The 18358-nt window shown below is 34.9% G+C and overlaps 3 protein-coding genes and 1 long non-coding RNA gene across 5 annotated transcripts; 2 read left to right on the forward strand and 2 right to left on the reverse strand.

The window, feature by feature from the left end:
• Positions 1-13: 13 nt before the first annotated feature.
• LOC105677157 (uncharacterized) lies at positions 14-18197 on the reverse strand. Its single transcript, XR_001101511.2, has 7 exons — positions 17661-18197; positions 17258-17547; positions 15845-15969; positions 4567-4743; positions 2566-3223; positions 691-2157; positions 14-571 (listed from the first exon to the last, which is right to left on the reverse strand). It is a non-coding gene; the product is annotated as an uncharacterized lncRNA (long non-coding RNA).
• Positions 3616-6643, forward strand: sll (slalom). Its single transcript, XM_067347925.1, has 8 exons — positions 3616-3967; positions 4311-4519; positions 4589-4797; positions 4989-5213; positions 5316-5466; positions 5545-5756; positions 5833-5958; positions 6046-6643. The coding sequence occupies exons 1-8, from the start codon at positions 3936-3938 to the stop codon at positions 6211-6213; spliced, it is 1332 nt and encodes a 443-aa protein (XP_067204026.1). The 5' UTR covers positions 3616-3935; the 3' UTR covers positions 6214-6643.
• Positions 6696-8204, reverse strand: LOC105677155 (transmembrane protein 216-like). Its single transcript, XM_012375568.2, has one exon. It carries the CDS (start codon positions 7833-7835, stop codon positions 7407-7409), a length of 429 nt encoding a protein of 142 aa, XP_012230991.1. The 5' UTR covers positions 7836-8204; the 3' UTR covers positions 6696-7406.
• LOC105677156 (uncharacterized aarF domain-containing protein kinase 2-like) lies at positions 8507-15139 on the forward strand. 2 transcript variants are annotated; one of them, XM_012375569.2, is made up of 9 exons: positions 8507-9613; positions 9798-10030; positions 10173-10251; positions 10418-10526; positions 11000-11117; positions 11429-11650; positions 11890-12120; positions 12621-12737; positions 13451-15139. In XM_012375569.2, the coding sequence occupies exons 1-9, from the start codon at positions 9205-9207 to the stop codon at positions 13643-13645; spliced, it is 1713 nt and encodes a 570-aa protein (XP_012230992.1). In that variant the 5' UTR covers positions 8507-9204; the 3' UTR covers positions 13646-15139. The 2 variants fall into 2 exon arrangements, with proteins under 2 accessions (XP_012230992.1, XP_067204019.1); XM_067347918.1 differs by lacking the exon at positions 13451-15139 and having other exon boundaries at positions 8509-9613; positions 11890-12235; positions 12621-12722.
• Positions 18198-18358: the final 161 nt, after the last annotated feature.

Consider the following 18358-nt stretch of genomic DNA (forward strand, 5'->3'; position numbering starts at 1 on the left):
ACATTAATCCACATATTTTAAATACATATTTTTAAATGGAGCCAAAATACATGAAATATTTATATAGAACTGAATAGAAAAATCTTGATCAATATTGAGGCTTCGTATTGTGCTCTGATTACGCATTCGTGATATGCTTTTCTAAGGATACTTTGTACAAAGTTTTATGAATTTCAATACAGCGCATAAGTAGTTCCATTCTTCTCACATGCGATGATGAGCAATCGGCGACCTTTGCGCCGGAGCGCTTTTGTAAACGCGATAGCACGATCTCGTGTTTCTCCGCATCGCGCATCCATGCGCGACACGACGACGGATCGCGCGATAGCTCTCGATTTCTTATCCTTGATCTATAAATGTAACAACGGCAAATATACCCGGGCGCGATTATGTACACCCAAGTAGAGAGCAAAGTCCTTCGCGCGACTTCTGGGACCATCGAGAGATCGTTCCGCGGTTCCTCACACGTTTCTCGGTCGATTCGATAAACACCGAACGTCATAAATATTCGTTAAATGCATTTTCGGAAGAAAATCATTCTACATTGCATATACAGTTGTGTATCTCGTGGCTATTTAAAATAGAAGAATAAACAAAATCACACAATAACTGGTGGCGTTTGACGCCTATTATAAATTAATGTCAAAAGTCTATGTAAACAAAATTCACAATCAAGTACATTGAAATTACCTTGATTCCTATTTCACAGATTAGATTCAAACTTGAACTGCTCTCGGCGCAATTTGTCTTCTTTAAGCTGGTGAATATTGAAGTACTTATGAGGCCTTCACCTACAGCCGAATTGACGCAAGTGTTCGCACACGACATATTGCACTCTGGATAGAACCTAGAGAGATGATCCTGGATAGTCTAAAAAATTGAAATTGAATTAATCTACCCTGCATAACGAAGTAAGATAGAACGGAATATATCGTTCAAGGTTTTGCCGCAACATTGGAAAAAGTGGAACGACAAGATCGGCATTCACAAGTTTTTAATTGCGCTCTCGATCGTATTACACCTGCGTGAGAAAAAAACATTCCTGGGCAAAAAGAATGGATAAGCAATAAATCGTATTTCGCAATATCAGTAGCAGAATGTTCGGTAAAAGACACGCATAAACGTGATTGATATTCTCTTGATTAAAACGATTATTTCTCAACTAAAATGTCAAGGTATGAATAATTTTTCAGTCATACATTGATATTTTGATAAATATAAATAATAACAGAAAATACATTTAATTTATCATATTCGATAACTGTGCAGAAATATACAGATCAACTTTTATAGAATATAGTTTACTTTATTTTAATGAGGATTATTATATTATTATTATTTTAACGATTTAGTTTAACGAGGATTATTACGTATTGTTTATCAAATGTGTTTATTACCGAAAAGCCTATACTTTAATTACTGATTAATTACGGACAGTTAATTATTAGAACAATAGAGTGTGAATATGAGTATGCTGGACAGCTGCAGATATATAAGAAACGCATGAATCTGAAACACGCGTAGTCAGAGCAGCTACTCGTTTCGAATTGATCTTTATCTGTTTGTTTATGCTTGAGGTTGAGACACTCAGTCGGTGGCTTTACTCACATTTTTACGAAGAACTCATTATACGGCGAAGAAACAGGAGCACTTGTTCAGCATTTTATTTATGCGATTCAATACGCCGGGCTAGCGAGTACATAATCCATTAGTTTTTCTGTACTAACAATGAATCATTAATTTTCTGCTCAATAAAATATCGTTCATGGCGAATATCACACGGGTAATGCAATCGATAACAGACAGTTAATGCGTTTTAAACGAGCTCGGTGGGCGATACTTTTCGAAACGGAATATCATGGTTGATTAGGGATTATTAGTCGCCGAGTCAGTTAATAACATCTTGTTAATAAAAGAAATCTTACGGCCTTTCGGATCTTTTGCGATTGGATAATGATCGTGGAATTTTTCCTTGATTGCGTCACTTACCCAGCATCCGCTAAGCACGAGGGGGAACGAACGGGCGTCTCGCTCTTTCACTCTTTCTTCCTCTTTCTATCCATGTCTTCCTCGATATAATATAATAATTATGATTAACCGGTTTTAACACATGTGGATTTTAGATTCCAGTTAATCCATCGATCTTTATCTCTACACCTGAAAAACAACATGCTATAAAAAACATTCCTAAAAAAAAACTTGTATTTATTTTAGGAGTTTATATCTAAATCATAGGTGTGTATTTTTAACTCGAATTAATGAAATAAATATAGATAAATTCAATTGGATTGAACCTTGTGCGTTTGTCTAAATAGTTTTATCTAAAACAAAAATAAATGGTATGTAAATGTACTTTTACTGTATGAGTTTATTATATTGTCTTCAAGAAGTTTGTAAAGGATCCCAAAATTGAAGAATATAGAAATACTTATTAATTTGACTCTAGAAAAGCTCCCTTCTATAAACGATAAAAAGGGATACTTATCGTACGATAAAAATGTAGATAATTCCTGTGCCATATCTAATTATAGGAAAATTTTACTTTATCAAGATTTTTCAACATACCATTTAATTACCGAGATGTCTAACGTTGAACGTTAAACAGAATATAAACGAAAATGATTGTGCAATCGAATTTTTATAAAGGAAAAATCCATTTTAAGTTGGCCAGATAATTGGATGCAAAGACAGTTGATATGGCAGTTCGGCTCTTCGGCAGTTTGCATAATTCAATGGTGCATCCGGAGGGTTGCACTCGTGTCCTTGCCCCGCAAGTCACACGAGTCATCGGGTTAGATCCTTTGCGTGCTTTTTTAAACGACTCCGAGTTAGTCGGTCGTATGGTATGGCATGCCTGTACGACGTTATATCGCATACGTCTATATATACTTGAATGTGAGCGCACATTGCGGCGCGCACGCGAGCACGACGCATACATTTGAATGCGCTTATCCCAAGGCCAGACTGCTCGCACTTACTGCTTACTGACATACTGCACCAACGTAGCAAAGTTGCCTACACGCGCACGCGTCCTTCGTTATAAACTTTTCATTTTCTAACACCAGATCAAATTATTGCACACTCCGCGTACATCGAGCGCGATCGGACATGCGCGCGCTTCTCCTTTCAGCGCGTGTAGCGTACGCATGTGTGTGTGTGTGTGTGTGTTACATGGCATCAGGAGCGTATTTTCACGTAAGATATTCCATACATACACGGAACACTGTAACCATTAATATAAATAATTAGTAAATAAGAATTGACAATAATTAAATGTAAATAGCTTCCAATAGCGTAGTAAATTAATATATTATTTAAATTTTTACATTTGCACTGTATTGCGCTTAGTAGATTCGCTCGATTTCTGCTGTATTGTCAATTTGCCGTATTGGCGGAATTCGTTAAATATATGCTAATAGATTTCGCTGACAGAAAAAATTAAACACGACTTTACGTCAATATTATCGCCTTTTTATCGACAAAGTTTGCAACAGAGCAATCTGTTTTCTGTAGACTCGACTATTTGAAAAATAACAGTAATATTGTGCGTATAGAACAATAAATTTTCTTTTTATAATAGTGACACATATTATAATATCGTAGGTGCTCTGTGGCTCCCTAAAAAAGATCTTAAACCAGCCCTGACGTTTCTCTACGTGGGTGATACGTGTCACGCGTGTATACATGTCCTATATCTAACGCACATTTCATTTATGACGGAGATTAAAACATCGTGTGCAAAGCATGATAGGATTGAGTGGAGCAGATAATTCTAACGCGATAATTGTTTATAGTGTATAGCATAATGCACAATCGGAAGAAGTTTTACTAAGCGCGTTGAGCATACCCATGAGTAATAAAGTAAGGAGACGTCCATGACAAAGGTTATGGGATAACCAGTTTCATCTCGCCGAAGTTTCTCATTCGCGAAAACTATGGGAAACTTTATGGGTGACATTGTGATTTGGTGCGTTTTAATTCTATCTTTGATAATCCAATTGTAGCGTTAGTAAAAAAAATTGTTTTACTACTTGGAACGATGAGACAATTAAGCCATATAATTTGATGTATAACTGCATCTCTTAAAACTTTTTAAAGGTATGCTTACAGTATACTGTGTGTTCAATAGATTATAAAATCGTAATATAAATCCTGTCAGAAATTTGAAACATGTAATTGTACACCAAGTTATTTGGCCTATTTCCTTGTTTGACCAAGATATAACTGTCATAAATTTTATACTTAAAGTTTTGATACTTTATATAACTTGTATTTATATTGCATTATGATTAAAGAAGCACATTTTGTAGTGTGCTGCTACTGCTTTCAGTCAGCATTATATTTGGAACCAGTGAGATTATCAAATCATTTACGAATAATGGACAAGAAATTCTGAAGACGTCTACATATAGTTGGATTATTCGATTATGTTTAAATTTATTGGGATATGCTACTGTGTTGTTGCCAGGTTGCCTTATATACAAATATATACGTTATACAAAGTATACTCAAAGAAGTGGTAAGTATTACAAAGAATAACTTTTCTATGTATATTGTGATACTTACAGTGTAAAAAATATTTGTGCAGGGAAAGGCTGCATTCCCAGATTGGTGCAGTCGTGTTTTGTGGGACATTGTGAAACAGGTCTTCTAGACTCACCTCCATATACCCCTAATGCTTCCGCTCATACCCAACGCACTTTTGCTCAAGATGCTTTGATGCTGATGTATTGTTTCTTCGGTCTGCAAATCAGTTATTTAACATGGGGTTACTTACAGGAAAAGATAGTGACACAGGTATGAATATGATATAAATTTTATAAACTTATCAAATAATAAAAAATAATATTCATGCTATCATTATATAATTTAAATTATTAATGTAATTGCAATTTAAAAGCAATTGAAGTTATTTTAATTATATTTTTAAAGTTTTATATTTTATTTTTGTTATGATTCAATAAGAATACTGTTAATTTTTTGTACAGGAATATGAAGATGCTTCTGGGAATAAAGCGCGGTTTCAAGACTCGCAATTTCTGGTGTTTATAAATCGTATTCTTGCATTCCTGATGTCAGGATTTTATCTACTTATTCGACGTCAACCACAACAAAAGGCGCCATTATACAAGTATTCGTTTTGTTCTCTGTCAAATATCATGAGTAGTTGGTGTCAATACGAAGCTTTGAAATATGTCAGTTTTCCATCACAGGTAAAGAAATGCAATTATAGAATTTTCTAATTTTTTTAATCATTGATATATTAGCTTTTATATACCAAGCCGTAAGAGATTAATATATTTTATATGTTTTAGGTTCTGGCTAAAGCTTCAAAAATTATCCCAGTTATGATAATGGGAAAAATAGTTTCGCATACAAAATACGAATATTATGAATACGTTACCGCAATTCTCATTTCTATTGGGATGACTCTTTTCATGTTGGATGGTTCTGACCATAAAAATGGTAATTTATTGTAACTAAGAAGCAATACATCCTTCATAGATATAATCAACATTATGACAATGCTTACAATGCTTTTAGATGGAGCTACGACACTTTCCGGTGTTATTTTATTGGGTGGTTACTTATTGTTGGATAGTTTTACGAGTACCTGGCAAAATGCACTTTTTGTAGAATACGGTGTCACAAGTATACAAATGATGTGTGCAATTAATATGTTTTCCTGTTTACTGACTGCAATGTCTCTGTTTCAACAATCGAGTTTTCCGCTAATATTTTCGTTTATGACGACGGTAAGTAATTTATATCGTTATGTTTTATAATATTAAGTGCATAATAATAATATTAACTAACGACATTATTATATAGTATCCTAGGTTTATAATTGATTGCTTGCTGATTTCAATCTGCTCAGCAACTGGCCAATTGTATATCTTTTATACTATTTCAAAATTTGGACCAGTCACATTCGTTATTATAATGACCATTCGTCAGGTAGATATAAAAATCGAATAATAATATATAAAAGAAACTGTATCAATGCAAGGGTTATGATATACATAAATTGACATCTTGTTGCAGGGTTTGGCGATATTATTATCATGCTTGATCTATCACCATAAAATCACCGTTATTGGTGTATTTGGCATACTTTTGGTATTTGGTTCAGTATTTTTACGAATTTATTGCAATACTCGATTACGCGCGATTAGGAGACGCAGAGCTGCGGCGAATAGTATAAAACATTAAAAGTTGTACTATTTAGGCAGATTGTAATTGTCATAGATGTAGAGTTTTATCAACTGTTCCCATTGTAATTGCTATATACTAGGATAGAATTCTCTTCTTTTAGATTTGGGTTCAACATAGACGCTAAATTAAAATTCTATCCTGTATTTGTAATTAACTATCTGACACGGTTCTCACTAACATGATATTCCGTGAATACCCGATAGTTACGATAGATTTTTATCGTATTAACTTTGAGAAATATTTATTATAAGGTTTGTAGTTAATGTACGTCATGTGTGTAACATATATTTAGGAAGATAAGTACTTGAAGATGTGTGATTTGAAAGAAACGTCGGCATTATACCATTCATTATATGGCGAGTGCATGTATCATTGTATTATTTATTTAAAAAATATTTATTTTGATATAAATGCATATACAAACAAACGTGTGTGCAAGTTTTTTTTCACCATAGGCAATAACATTGAACACAGAGATAGACATAGCACTATATAGTTATATTAGCTTCTTTCGATGGGATTTGTACAAGTTTTTATGCTTAAAAGTCGAAACATATAAATGTGGCAGTGTTTATAATATTGATTATACAGGTGTCATATGTAATTAGCATAAAGTAAATAATATTTCCAGTTTTATTTTTGCATAATCACTTTTAAATGAAATAAAGTGACTACTGTGATAAATTATTTTCTTTCAATTATTATCATACTTAAATACAACATTTAGATTCCACAATTTATGCTTTATTTGATTTAGTCTATGTGGAATGTAGATGATTACATTGAAAATTCAAATATATAATTTGTAAGATGTTAAATGTTTGCATTGTATGTACTGAAATTATATGACAAGGAAGATAAAGGTAGATTTTTAGTTTCTTTCTAATAGCCAGTCTTTATTTTTGAATTTAATAAAAAATGTTTTGATACTTTATATATATATTCTTATCATTATGCAAAGTGCAAACTCATATTGTATGTATTGGGAAAAATATTACATACTCTCTTGTAGAATAATTTTTTAGCAGAAATATATAATATTAAAAACTATGACAAGCATTTCAGTCATGCCTGTGACAAACCAATAATACTTGGAATGAATTATTAAGCATGATAAGTACAAAGTGCAATTTCTCTGTCATTGTGCGAGGTGTATCAGGAATATCAAAAGAGTTCAAAACAATGGCCAATTATTTCTCTGGAGGTGGTGGCCGATAAATGGCTATAAGGCACATAATAGCGATGATTACTTCGGACACCAATAGAACTAATTGTATGCTACAGAGGATCATCTCCAGCTTGAGCACACGAGACTGCCAGAATAGAAAATAGAGCGTCGCTAATGAGCTAGGAACAGTCAGGGCTATTCCGATGACAATCGGCTGTCCACGTTCGGTCATATTGCCTTTCCTTCCCAAGTAAATCCTGCCGCTTTCGGTTACCATCAGGAAAAATAACAGTGCGAACTCCGTCAGGGTCGTGCTCGCACCTGGTGATGGTAGGTTTGCGGCCTTGAACAGCCCCATGCCCACCTCGCATACGGCAAACATACCGAAGTAAAAGGAGTTCAAATACATGAGAATCTCGTAAGTGAGTGAGGAGTTTGCTGCGGTGGGCATTGTTCCGGTTTCCTTCAGTCGTCGATCTTCAGAGCAAGTCTACTTTTACTTAAGCTTTTGGATCCGCTGTGCGCGTCGACACTCAATCGTTTAATAGATCCATTGTTTGTACAATTATACTCTCTTTAATTCACTTTTTCACATATCGTTTTCTGAATGTTGTTTTTCTGGAAACGCTCTCAGCGTCGCTTCATCTCTCGGCGCACTGCTTCTTAATATATCTTCTGAGTCCACTAGCTCGATCGCGACGCAAAAATAATGTTAATTGTGGCAAATATCGCTTTTCCACGTTCACGCTCATCGGTGTGTTTATTTTTAACCGTGCGAGCTCGAATAGTTGCAAGCGGCGCGTCGCAACATGGCCACCGCAGGCCACCGTTGAGAAAATTACACCCCCGCCATTTTTTGCGCAAATAACTTTTTATTACTATAAAATATTTCGCATTGCTCTGACTTCAATTAACTTTAAAATTCACAACTCAATGTTTTTTTATTTTATTTTGGAAATGCAATCTAGTGAAAAGGATAGTTAACCTATAATTAACCTATGTGGATTATCGAAGAAATTAGTCATAATAATTTACTTTTGCGCTCCACATGTTTGCAGTTTGTTATATAAAAATGTTAAAATTTAAATAATATAAAACTGATTTAAAATCTTACCGGTATACAGGTTGATTTTCTGTATTGTAATTTTAAATGTGCCGTAAATATCACAGATTCAAGTATTCCGCTTGTGACAAAATATGAACTGTGCGCAAGCCACAAGAGGTCAGCACCGACACAGTCAGAGTTGCCAACGTGAATACCAAAGGTATAACGCGGCAATTTTTAAAACGAAAAACCATGTCATTTATTTTAAATATTTTTGCAAATTAAATTCTTTAGTAAATATTAAGTAAAATTTGTTCCAATAAAATAGTAATTTAAAAGTTAATTACAGAATAATAAATAATGCTAAAAATTAAAAAACCACGATAAACGTTTGACATTATCGAATAAAAAAATTATATCTAAATTGACTAATTCAATTAATGGAAATGATAGACAAAGCATTGCTTTTGATGTCGATACTCGTATATATTTGCTTTATTTTAAATATAAAGAAATATATATAAGAAACTAAAGCGAATAGAGAGTTTTTTCATCACAAGAGACAATACTCCGCGCACTTCAACGCGAATTACTTTCGATTGCAAAATGTACCAAAAATAACGTACAATTAAATTAGAATTATTTCAATAGAAGTCATTCAACCAAATTTAAAACATGGACATCGGAGAGACCATCACGTATCATAAAATTATGAATGTTTTGTTGTCAGTGCACTCAGAATAATATAATTATACGATGACTGCGAATCGCGGTGATGTCATTGGGTTCAAATTTCACGAGATTTTTCACGCTGGCAAAACTTTTGCGGCGCTATTGCGACAAAATCGTGCGGAGAAGAAAATGGTATCAGAATTATTCTCATCCGCTGATAAAGCGTTACCGCGATAATGATTTCGATATCAAGAGAACGAGTCGCAATCTCTCGTCGAATGCGCTGTTTCGCGGTCCTCGCATTAAAATACCTCGTGAACCACAATCGGGGACCCCTATCGACAAGATCGATGAGGATGAGCAGGAAGAAGGCTTCCTGGAGTGCACGCAAAGGGCAATTTTAATATTGGCGAAAATCGTGGTGGTAAGCTCGGTCATTACCACCTTAGTCGCTGCGTATCTGATAACGCGCGTGACGCATACGAATGTGTTTCCTATTATCTTGCAAAGAGGTAAATAACGCAATGATTTACGATATACTAAAGTAAAGCATCTATTTCGAATTAAATTATATCAACATTGCATTTAAAAACATTTTTTTTAATTGCTTTGGCTTCAAATAAAGCTCGATACTTAGAAAAATTATTAAAATTTCACTTGCAAAATAATCCAATAAAAAAGTAAGAACTTTTGCAGGTATAGAGTTTCTCGGACCAATTTTCATCAAGTTCGGCCAGTGGATATCCACGCGACGGGATGTTTTCCCACGCGATATCTGTGATGCGCTCTCGCGACTTCAACGGAATACGACACCGCACTCTTGGATGTACACGAAGCGCTTGCTCGAAGCCACGTATGGCCCTTCCTGGCGGGACTTGTTTGTGAAGTTCGACAACGAAAGATTGATCGGTTCGGGATGCTGCGCGCAGGTATGCAGATGAAACTCGATGGGATAAACAAGGATTCTTATCGAAACGTTACATGAATTAGACGTCGTTATGTTATACAAAATATCAAGTACACGATTTCCGATTATTAGCTTATGTAGCTGATTATGTAGTTAATTTACAGGTGTACAAAGCGTCGATTGATTTAAACACGATGAATGTCACAGACGCACGAAAATCTCGGATATCGCGTTTTGTGGAAAGTAAGCTGAAGTATTCTTCTTGTGTGTAACAATTTATCTACACAAATAAAATTGTGCGAGACAAAGCTTTTTTTCATTAATATTAATACGTTAACTTTATCTAATATTAATTATGCATTTTTAATTGGATACAGATAACAAGTTTAACATATATCAATTATTTCAGACAAAACTCTCAATGGAAGTAATAAATTTGCGTCTACCAGTCCGTGTGCTAGGAAATTACAAGCCGTGGCGGTAAAAGTGTTGCATCCCGGAATCAAAAGCCAACTCAAGTACCTCTTTTAAGATATCGTATAGATAATATTTTTAATAGTCTTTTCCGGCAACATTTATTTGCGTCGCTGATAACAGCCGTATGATAAACTTGGAGATATTTATATTTCTATTGCAATTATATTGAGTGTCTCGCGTGAATGGTTTTTAGCAGATTAGCCATTTTAATGCTAATTTTTTCTTGATAAAAATATCACAATAATGTACTGTTAAAATAAAATTCAAAATTAGAATCTTGCTCAAGTAAATATTCGTTGAAATTAATAAAAGAATGTATAGCTTTATTAATCATTTATATTCCTAGAATTTTATACGCGTAAAATTCCTTTTTAATCGCTAAATGTCTGAGAACTCTTGACATTTCAACATTTTTATCAAGAACAAACTGGCATCAAATTAGTCAGATAATCTGCTAAGAAATGCTAACATGGCAATGACGGGACACCGTGTATATATTTCCTATTCGCTTCAGAAGAGACATCGCGATAATGCGCGGCCTTTCCAAGTGCGCCACGTACTTCATACCGCAATTACACTGGCTTAGTCTCACGGATTGCATCGACGAATTTGCGCGCATAATGGAAGATCAAGTAACTTCGCAACACGAATATTTCCCACGATTCTTACATCCTCTACGTAATCTAAAGAAAATTTTGTTGCAACAAAAATTTTCTCGATGTTTAGACTCTTTCAGAGAATGAAATTGATTAGAATATGGTATAATCCAACCAGTTTGTGAGACAAGAAACAAATTGTTTTATTCGTGACAATGCTAACGTGAGAAAGAATTCAAATTATTTCGTAATTTATCGAGATTATGCCGGTTTCAATCTCTGAATAATTGAAGTTAAAAACAATAGGTAAGAATATAGCGCGCTTAATTGTGTAATTATTTGCAAAGGTTGATATGCGACTGGAGGCCGTCAATCTCATGAGATTTTCAGCGAATTTTTCAAGAAGGAATGATATCGCGTTTCCGTACCCTTACATGCACTTGACTCATCGTAGGATCCTTGTGGAGAGTTTCCACGAGGGTTTACCGATATCCAATTACCTCGAACACGAGAACGCCGTTTTACAGCGGAAACTCGCCAAAATAGGAATCGCGACGGTTCTTAAAATGGTTAACAACTTGAACGAGCAGTTTTCAATATTGTTCCTATTATTCTTTTATTCTAACTTCGGCTAAAGCCTTAAAATTTTATGTGACTAGATCGAAAAGAGTATCACTTTAAATTTTGAACAAATCGAGTTGTAAATTTTTTCCAGTTGTAAAATATTTATTTGGCGCAAGAGCGAATAATTAAATAATTAAATAATTCGATTGGGAATGTATGACAAGGATTTCTCGTTTAATCGTAGGTATTTAAGGATAATTTCATTCACTGTGACTTGCATCCGGGCAACATTCTAGTCGAAAAAGCGGTTGTCCCGAAGGCGGGCCTGTTTAACACCTTTCGGCGGGTCATTACCCCCGATTACGTGGCGGTCGACCCGCGTTTGATCATACTGGACTGCGGCCTAGTGGTATCGCTGAATGATCGCTGCCGACAAAATCTCCGGGATGTTTTTTACTCGGTATTAATGGGAAACGTAAGCCGACGAGATAACGTTCACTTTTTACCGGCATTTTGTACTCGAGCTATCTCATTCGTTATGGGAAACGTAAACAGGAAACATTTATCTTTTTTTTCAAGAAACATACTTCGTAAGTATATACTTCTTCCGTTGGAATTTTGTTTTATTAATGAAGACCGTAAACCAAAAGGATAATGTGTATTTTTTATTAACTCTCATGTTTCCGAGTTTTTGTATCTGATTTTGATTCATTTAATTTTAATCTGATTTGATTTCAATAAATTTACAAAAAAACATTTCAATCAAATTTGCATACAACTGTTTCTTTATATTGTCGATATGCAGCTTTTCCGATTTATAATTTTTCTATTTTTTATTTTCTATGTTCTTTCGATAAAAGACTTTATTAAGAATCGCGATTCTCTTCGCTCTCGATTATCTTTTACTGCATGTCTTATATATTTTTCAGTTTTTTATATATAAAAAATTATCTAAAATGCATGTAAATCACGTAGGGTGAAATGGCAGCGCAATATATTCTGGAGCACAGTTCGCACATGACTCCCGACCCGGACGGCTTCAAACGCTCGATGAAGAACATCGTGAAGTCTCATCTTCGAAATCCGCTTAATGTTAGTAACGCGACATTCCCTTCGCGCTTCGTGAAATACAAAAATTACTGAAGCAGTTTCGCAATTTCAATTTACGACATTGCGATCGGAGTTAGCCGAGATCGTTATTAATTTTTTAAGCTTTTTTGCGTCGATTTCAATTGCTTCTCTGAATCAATCTCTCGTTTCCGGTTTTTACATAGGCAATTACACGCGCAAACATTGTATAAAGTGCCGCTGCTGTTTCAGTTACGAATTATCATAGCACGACGAAGTACAGAGTAGAATAATGTGCATGAGTGACCGTGATTATATAGCGGGAACGTTGGTACGCTATTTAAGATCGTGCGTATTCAATCAGAACCGATCGGCTTCTGAACACATCACGTGGAAAATGATACGCAATTATGAGGCGTGTCGCGTATTAACACGCGTAAGGGTGGACTAACCAGTTTTTGATACCGGTATCGTAATGTTGATAACAGATAATCACGATTATCACGAGTCTAAAGATAGCCGGAAAAATCTGCCGAGGAATGACAGCCACTCGATTCGTTTTTATTTAAAAAAAATGATAAAAAAATAATTTATTATTAAAATGCTGTTATGAAAAAAGTCTAATTCGTAAGAGAACTCGCGTTATTGCTATTAAAACTGCGACTTGCGACACTCTGTATAACGTTGTTAAGAAATGTAATCTTATATTCACGACCGTCTCGAATATAATCCCGCAGGTGAACGTGAGTACCGTTGTGACGGAATTATTCTCCGCGATGGTCCGTCATCGGGTCAAGCAAGACGGATCGTTCAGCAGCGTGATTCTCAGCATGCTGGTGATCGAGGGTCTCGGTCGGTGTCTGGATCCTAATATTGATATTTTCACGGAGATTCTGCCCTTCGTTGTCAACAGCACTGTGTACAACGACTGAAGGCGAAATTTTACATTACAAATTAACATTTTGCGGTTTCCGGAGACTTTGTACAATACAATGACACGCTGCAAACTATCTGTCACGATCTTATTATTTTACAATGAGATGTTATACGTCAGGTATATACATCCGTCTTGCATAATAAAATCGAACGATTACGAATACTGTTGTAGACCGGGAGGAATATCGGACGTATTCCGGCTTTAATAATAGCGGCATTAAACGAAGAGAACGGCATTCACGAAGAGAGAAAGGAAGAAAGACGGAGGAAGAGACAGAGAGAATTCCCATTTTGAAACGAACCGACGCGCCGTGTAATCGCATCCGACAGAATTCCGGCGAGTGACCAGTTCTCCGTGATCGCTTCCTGGTTGGTCGACCAGGACGATCGCATATGCACACGCAAGGTATACATGTATCTGTTCCCGCCTTTACACACGCCTATATATGCATTAAATGTATAATATTACCGCTCGCGGAATGGACGGCGGTCGGATTATTGAAATCACAAGTTCCTCTTCTTTTTTTCCCCGCAAAAATCGAGTGATTTATGGAGATACGTCGCATGCAAGGCAAATTGGCATTTAAAAAGCTGTTGACCCTGTACATTTTGGCAACAGACATTGATATCGCCTGATTTATCGATTGTTTTCTCTTTAGCATAATGAATAAAGTAGATAAAGAAACCAATTTTTCTAAACATCGGGTTCGAAAAATATTTTTAATGTTGTTCTCTATTTATTTATTCTTCACTTTATGCTTGTTTTTTATTCACGCAAGAATTTCATTAAGTGGGCTTATTTATGCGACGTTAGTTATTCGTTTAAGAATTTTGATTTTGTATTTTACGAACTGTGTGTATCCCCAGCTTGTATATTTCATGTTTATTCGTCATAAATGAAATAAAATGTAAAATTGTTCGCCAAACATACTACGAAATAAAGTTAATTATACTAGAAACGACTGGATTATTTTTTAAAGATTTGATTGCGCCGCTAAATCTAAATCTAAATCTGACTTTCGCTCGATCTTCTGATATGTCGTAACGAATCGTGTTTGATTTCTTGTACAAACTGGTTGGAATTTTAACTATTCGTCTGTAAGCATATGCGTGGCGTCTTCCCACATTATCCTCGTATCTTCTTCAGAGAGAAAATAAGAAACAAGGTTGTTCTACTTAATATCACACTATTCAATTTCTAAATTTTTGATTTCGATAATAAAATATATAGATTTATAGCAATTTGCTACTGTTAATTATTGTAAATAATACTTTTTGATAATTTAAAGAATCGATAAAATAATTCGTTAATAAAGTACCGGAAAATTTCTGCAGGATATCCGTACAAACATCGCATGTAACGTCGGATTTTGCAGGAGATTCGCTTCACTGTGACTTTTTAGGGACGTCGAATCGTGAACGGCGAAGTCACGTTTTCGCCGCTTCACGTGAGACACGCACGCCAGCACTCTGTCGTGGTTTATTTATGCGTGCGATTATTTCGCGCCGGAGGAACAGATGTTTGCGTGTATACAGGGTGTACCGGACCTACCGGGTGTCCTTTCAGCCGCGAATAATAACGGGAAAATTGAGAAACGGTGATCGTTTTAATCCGGAGACATCGATAATTGCACTGTTACTTGACACGTAGAGTTAATTTGCAATTATAGTTTATAGTCATTTAATTATGGCCATATAACTTGTAACTAAAGTATAATTTGTATAATAAATGCATAATTTGTAAGAATCTTTAAACATAATTTAAAATTTGCTCATAAAATAATCATTATTTTATGATTTGACACATAGTAATTTAATATTTAAGCTTAATTCGTATAATATATATACGTATTTATATATAATATTTCATGATATTAAAATAATAATTTTGGAAAGTTCAGAGTAACTCTTTTCTTTTTTATTTTAATTTCTATTTTTATCATCTGGCTTTCTCCTTCTCTTATTTACTTCTTCACTTTTATTTGATATATAAACAATGTCACGCATATTTTTTAATAAACCAATGCATTTTCGTTAAAGAAAACGAAAACAAACGTCGACAATTAGCTCGCCCACGTGTTTATTTCTTTTTCGTGGGTGTCTTTAATTTAGGTGCGCTTTCGCTTATTCCAATTTATTAGAGGAGATTATACGCAATGCGCAATTTGTACTATAAATTTTATGTGTTTACTCACCGATACCACGACGAATCGAATTGTATCTTAAAACACTTCGTTGGGCGGTCAGTCGTTAGAACCAATCGATCCATACAGCATCCAATGTTACTTTCTTCTATTTCCTCCATAAGTGACTCCTCTATCTACTAAAAAAAAAATACATTTTATAAAATATTAATAACTCGTAGAATTTTAATAATTGTAGCTAAGAAAAAGGAGACAGAGATAATTTTCATATTATTTGATGTACGAGTTAATAAATTTAATAAAAAAATATTAATGTTAAAACTATGTGTTTTGGCTTATTAGAAATTCATAACTTTGGAAACTTTTATATAATTCGTTAAACAAATTTTTTCAAGCAGCCTCTTTGATTGTGCGCGCAATTAACGGCACAATTCATAAATTAGCATCTTTTGAGAAAGAATTCGTGCGTTCTTGGACATATTTGATATCAACAAAATTTCAGGATTGAATTCACATATCATCAGTCTCAAGGAAAGATTTGCTAAACAACATTTTGCAGATAAGGAGATGGTTCAAAAAGGAATATTAACGGGACAGTAGAGTTAATTAAATCCGTAATTGCAAAACTTCCTCAGCCGGTTCGGTCGAATTAAAAAAGGAGGTCACGCTAGATCGTAGAAATCGATTGTGTCGCTTATTAATATCACTGGTCATTTTGCGTTCTGTGAAACATTTTTGAACCTACTTATAGAAACTTAGCTCCGGTCAGACATACGTAACCAGAGAAACACGACCGGCGCATGTTCTACACTTCGAAATCAACCGAATACTCGCATATCGTTAATGTTCAAAGATAAACGCCCACTTTCGATGCCAAATATGCTGTAAAAACGTGGACTCTGATCATCAATTCGTAGACGCTTATATAAAACAAAGATGTGTCCGTGATTAAAATTACTTGCCGATCAAATCTAAAATATTTCAATTCGATATATAATTGTACATTATAGCTTGTACATGCAATACCGTGTTAACTACTAAACTAATAGAATAATTCAGTGAGAGTTTTAGCTGTCTCATAAATTTAAAACAATATATATATTTAAAAAATATTGCTTTAGCATCTCTATAAAAATATTTTTTTATAACAATTAGTTCTACTTATTAATCTATCCATATCACCAAAAAATTAATACATTTATTTACATTATTACATTAAGAAGTAAATGGCAATGGATTATGTACCAAAACAATGATTCTCATGCTATTAGAAATACTTAAACTTTCAATTTCGTGTCCTACAAAAAGTGAAGTTTGATCTTTAACTTATCACAAAAATGTGAAATGTTTGAGAAAGTGTTATATCATGTTTAAAATATGCCAGATCTTCGTATTTATCAACTCTATGGTTTCGAAACTCTACGGTGTTTCGAAAAAGCGTATACTTCCTTGTGTATACCATACCGTATTTCTTGCGCACGCAGCCTATGCCGTCTCGACGCTCGCCGTCGTTTTTTTCGTTTTGTTTCGTTCCAATCGAAACAAGTTCCAAACGACGTCTCATTCCACGTGTTCACGCCCCCTATACGTGCGATAGAGCTACATCATTTCCCCCTGACCCGGTCTAGCCCGTTCTATGCGTTCGTCCGTTCTACGCCGTGTCTCTCTTACCAGCTATTACGAGTTGGTGAACAAATATTTAACCCTTAAACGGAAAGATCCTTTTATATTGCTGGTTTCTTAACTCTGTTGATCTAGAAAACGAGAAAGATTAAAATTGTAATAAAAACAATTCCGTATCTGAAAGAAAGAAAGAAATCGAAAATTACCGGTTTTGATATATATATATCAGATAAGTTTTTCTTACCATCCGTATTTTTAGTCTGTTCAAAGTTAATTATACTATGAATATTAATTTGCTGATTATAAAATCCATTTCGAGGCTTCTTGAAAAATACGAGGGTCCAGACGGCTTTTATAATAGATCCACCACCGATGTGTTCTAACATTCTTTCCTTCCCGAATTACCGGCTTAGTCTACTTCTAACGCTTGCCAACTTATTTTTTTCGGTCGCAGAACAGCTTCTAAACTGCGTTCACTTCACTGCAAGCCTATTTTCTGTTCGGTGCAGAAGATCTAATCCTTCTCGCTCCGGTTCTTAAGAATGTCTCTTGATCTTGTCTCGATCTTACTTACTTAGCCTCTCTTGCCGAGTTGTTTACGCCCTTCGCAGAGACGACGTCAGCGGTTCGATCCGGTTGACGGTCGTTACGCATGATCGCGCAAATTCACCACGAAACGACGAGATCAATTTGGACCACGCAAATTAGATGCTGTCCTGTGTGGCCATAACTTCTTATTGGAGCACTACTACACCAACGTTTCTTTTTCTCGTTTTACTTTAAACTACTTTAAACGTGATGACAATTGTTTACCTCGATCTCTCGCCAGGCGGCTAATGTGCGCACTGATTTATAGATTTGTGAACGCCTTCATCAATGAAAACGAAAACAATTTCACCATTGTTACGACCTGGATGTTTTACCTAACGCAAAAACTTTTCG

Source organism: Linepithema humile, chromosome 1, assembly GCF_040581485.1.
Source record: "Linepithema humile isolate Giens D197 chromosome 1, Lhum_UNIL_v1.0, whole genome shotgun sequence".
NCBI lineage: Eukaryota > Metazoa > Arthropoda > Insecta > Hymenoptera > Formicidae > Linepithema > Linepithema humile.

Bases quoted from the DNA above. Each gene is read 5' to 3' on its own strand.
- sll (XM_067347925.1), top strand. From the start codon at position 3,936: ATGGGAAACTTTATGGGTGACATTGTGATTTG. The intron at 5,757-5,832 runs GTAAGTAATTTA...ATTATTATATAG, and splicing joins TATTTTCGTTTATGACGACG to TATCCTAGGTTTATAATTGA. The intron at 5,959-6,045 runs GTAGATATAAAA...ATCTTGTTGCAG, and splicing joins TTATAATGACCATTCGTCAG to GGTTTGGCGATATTATTATC.
- LOC105677155 (XM_012375568.2), bottom strand. From the start codon at position 7,835: ATGCCCACCGCAGCAAACTCCTCACTCACTTACGAGATTCTCATGTAT.
- LOC105677156 (XM_012375569.2), top strand. From the start codon at position 9,205: ATGTCATTGGGTTCAAATTTCACGAGATTTTTCACGCTGGCAAAACTT. The intron at 11,118-11,428 runs GTAACTTCGCAA...TTATTTGCAAAG, and splicing joins CGCGCATAATGGAAGATCAA to GTTGATATGCGACTGGAGGC. The intron at 11,651-11,889 runs GTTAACAACTTG...GTTTAATCGTAG, and splicing joins TCGCGACGGTTCTTAAAATG to GTATTTAAGGATAATTTCAT.